Source organism: Acromyrmex echinatior, chromosome 11 (genome assembly GCF_024713525.1).
Source record: "Acromyrmex echinatior isolate Ae372 chromosome 11, ASM2471352v2, whole genome shotgun sequence".
NCBI lineage: Eukaryota > Metazoa > Arthropoda > Insecta > Hymenoptera > Formicidae > Acromyrmex > Acromyrmex echinatior.
Genome location: NC_141862.1, coordinates 10,238,704 through 10,241,517, shown reverse-complemented (window position 1 = coordinate 10,241,517; position 2,814 = coordinate 10,238,704). Strand labels below are relative to the sequence as shown.

General features: G+C 30.7%; 1 protein-coding gene across 1 annotated transcript; it reads right to left on the bottom strand.

Moving 5' to 3' along the window:
• Nucleotides 1-589: 589 nt before the first annotated feature.
• Nucleotides 590-1,627, bottom strand: LOC105148456 (uncharacterized). The gene is made up of 2 exons (XM_011060199.2): nt 1,388-1,627; nt 590-755 (listed from the first exon to the last, which is right to left on the bottom strand). The coding sequence occupies exons 1-2, from the start codon at nt 1,523-1,525 to the stop codon at nt 687-689; spliced, it is 207 nt and encodes a 68-aa protein (XP_011058501.1). The 5' UTR covers nt 1,526-1,627; the 3' UTR covers nt 590-686.
• Nucleotides 1,628-2,814: the final 1,187 nt, after the last annotated feature.

Sequence of the window (2,814 nt, the reverse complement as noted above, 5' to 3'; positions counted from 1 at the left end):
TTTGCCTCTTAGTTATTCCATATTCTGTCGTCAGGGCTGTGTCCATGATCCTCCTTTATTCCATCCTTTGTAATTATACTTTTCATGTGAAACGACCAGATTATATTAAATTAAATTGAAATTTGCAAGCTGAAATATTTTAGAAATATTTTTAAAATACCGACTCTATTCTCACACGTTAAGATGACACATTTTCGGAAGTATTAAAATACATAGAATCGTTTCTTTATAAATGAAATCATTTCATATTTTGTGTCAATAAAACTTGTATCAACAAAAATTGAAAATTTGGTAAATATACATCCGACATTTCTCAAGAACACTAAAGTAAAAGTATCTGTCATAATAGCATTGTGCTATTTCAAATCACAACTATTATAGGAAATTGATTTATCAAGACAATAAGTGTTTTTCATTTGATGACAAATTAATGTAAGTATCGTTTTGTTTTCGTTTTTCACGGAATGCCAAGAAAGACAATGTTTGTGTCAATTTGTGTCATTAAATGGGAAGCATTCAAATACATAAAAATATATAAAAAGGTCCTTTCATGATTTCCTTAAATTCTAATTCAAAAACACAAGTAATATTATATTATAAATTAGTATAACATTATTTATTACTACATTTTCCCAAGGAAAAAACACATACATATTCACTGTACAATTAAAATTAATGAAGTTCCTCTAACGATACCATTCGTCTTTAGGCGCAATGATAAATTTCCTGCACTCCTCTGCGAATGCAACTTCTCTCTGTAATAATAAATAATAATCAGGACATCTTTGCTTACATCGAAAGTATCTAAATAAATAATAAAACGATTTCATGTACAATAATTATTCTTCTAATAGCGATCGATATTAATTTCGAACAAAATGACTCTCAAGTCAAATGGTGCTTTTCAGTAAGAAGTACAGTGTAACAAAATGATCATTTTATCTTTGTTTAACATTGGCAAACAAAGATGTAATCACTAATTGCTTTCCAATTTTACATAATTGATATTGATTTAAAATTACACGAGTATTTTATACTCAGATAATGATGTATGTCATTACTTGTTTATTTCGATGACAAAGTTATTGCATAACAACACAGGTTTTAAAGCCTCAATTTTAATGTGAGTTAACAAGACTCAATAAACTACATAGTCTTGAGTTTGTGCAGATTGCAGGTAAAAATTTAGTTGAATCTCACTTATCAGAATGAAAAAGAACATGTATTTCTAGATTATGATATCACAAATGAAAACGACTCAAGTTTTGATAAATGGAAAGCACTGTCTCACCCGTGTCTCTTAGTGAAAAGCATCCAAAATTAAATTGACTACCGTTGGAGAAATCTGAATTTAGAAATTTGAAATCACAACAATCGCAAAGGTTACCTTCACCAAATCTTTATTCGGTATTCTCGGATATGAACTAAATGGATCTTTCTTTCCCCACCACCAATCAGTGGCTATACTGGCGTTCAATTCCATTATTACAAATATTATCGTGGCACCGATGAATTTTCGATACATTTTCGAGCAAGTGTCGAAGAACCATGAAATAACCAAATTATTATGTTCGATCAAGACGTAACGAGACAGTAACCTCTTACGTCAAAATAACAGTGACGCCAACAAAGTTGTGGTTCGTTCGAACAATTCCTAGATGGCACACAGCTGGTCAATTTTATGAAATTTGTCAAAATTCATACCATGAAAAATTGTTCTCGTTTTCCGAATTATCGATTCATTCGACCGAAAATCAATTTTGCTAGCATTTTTTGTGGTTTTAATATCGAAATATCGAATCGAAGTATTGGTGGCTAACTTCACGCTTTCCACTCGTAAAAGTAACTAGTCACGCGCGCCGAATAAACTCCGCAGTTGTGCGTGTGTTTTGTCTTTTCTGCTTAATTATATTGTTATAAACACAGCATTTGAATGCGTGATGAGATAACCTAACGAATTTCCGTATGTACGTGAGTAAGTATTTCGTAGAAAGAGATTTTCTCGAACTTTTTCTTGAATTCTCGTGCGCCGTTATGATGAGAGAAGAATTATCAGCGAATTTGATAGGATGGATTGGATGCATTATTAAAGCCGTACACAAATTGACGAAAAAATATGTTTAATACAGATGAGATATAATATAAATTCATATAATATTAATTCAGATTAATACAAATCATGAAATCTTCAATACATCTTATTATACTGTTAAGTAAAGTATGTATTTTATAATTCAAAATATTTGTATAAAACTCAAAATTTAAATTTTTTATTTTTTTACATTAAAAATGAGTTAAATATATACTTGAGAGTTGAAGAAAAAGAAAGCGAAAGATATTGAATACAATAGATAATTTTTGCACTCAGCGTCTCTTTCTCTTTTTTCAGAACCAAATATGTGCCGGTAATTATGAAGTATTTTAAGTAAAAAAAAAAAAATAAATTAGAATGAAATTATATATAGGATAATACATTATGTTTCGATTTTTTACTTAGACCACTTTTATAATTGTATATCCACACATATCTATCTTATTTTAAGTTCAAAAATTTTTGAGGACTTCAAGCGCAACGCGAACAGACCTAAGGTCTGGCTAAACAAGTGTACACTTTTGGAAACTTAAAATGAGACAGATATATATACTAGATATTTGTCAAAAGCGAGAAAGAGAGTTGTAGTGCAGAAACAAAAAACATTAAGTGTACACTAGTGTACAACGGCTTTAATTGGGTTTAATATGGACTTGTGCACCCAACCGAATTCGCTATAAATCCGCGCGGCGCCGACAGGTGGCGGCAACGGTACGCGGCGC

Coding starts and splice junctions, on each gene's coding strand:
- LOC105148456 (XM_011060199.2), bottom strand. CDS start 1,525: ATGTATCGAAAATTCATCGGTGCCACGATAATATTTGTAATAATGGAA. Junction 756..1,387: donor CGAATAAAGATTTGGTGAAG/GTAACCTTTGCG, acceptor TTATTATTACAG/AGAGAAGTTGCATTCGCAGA.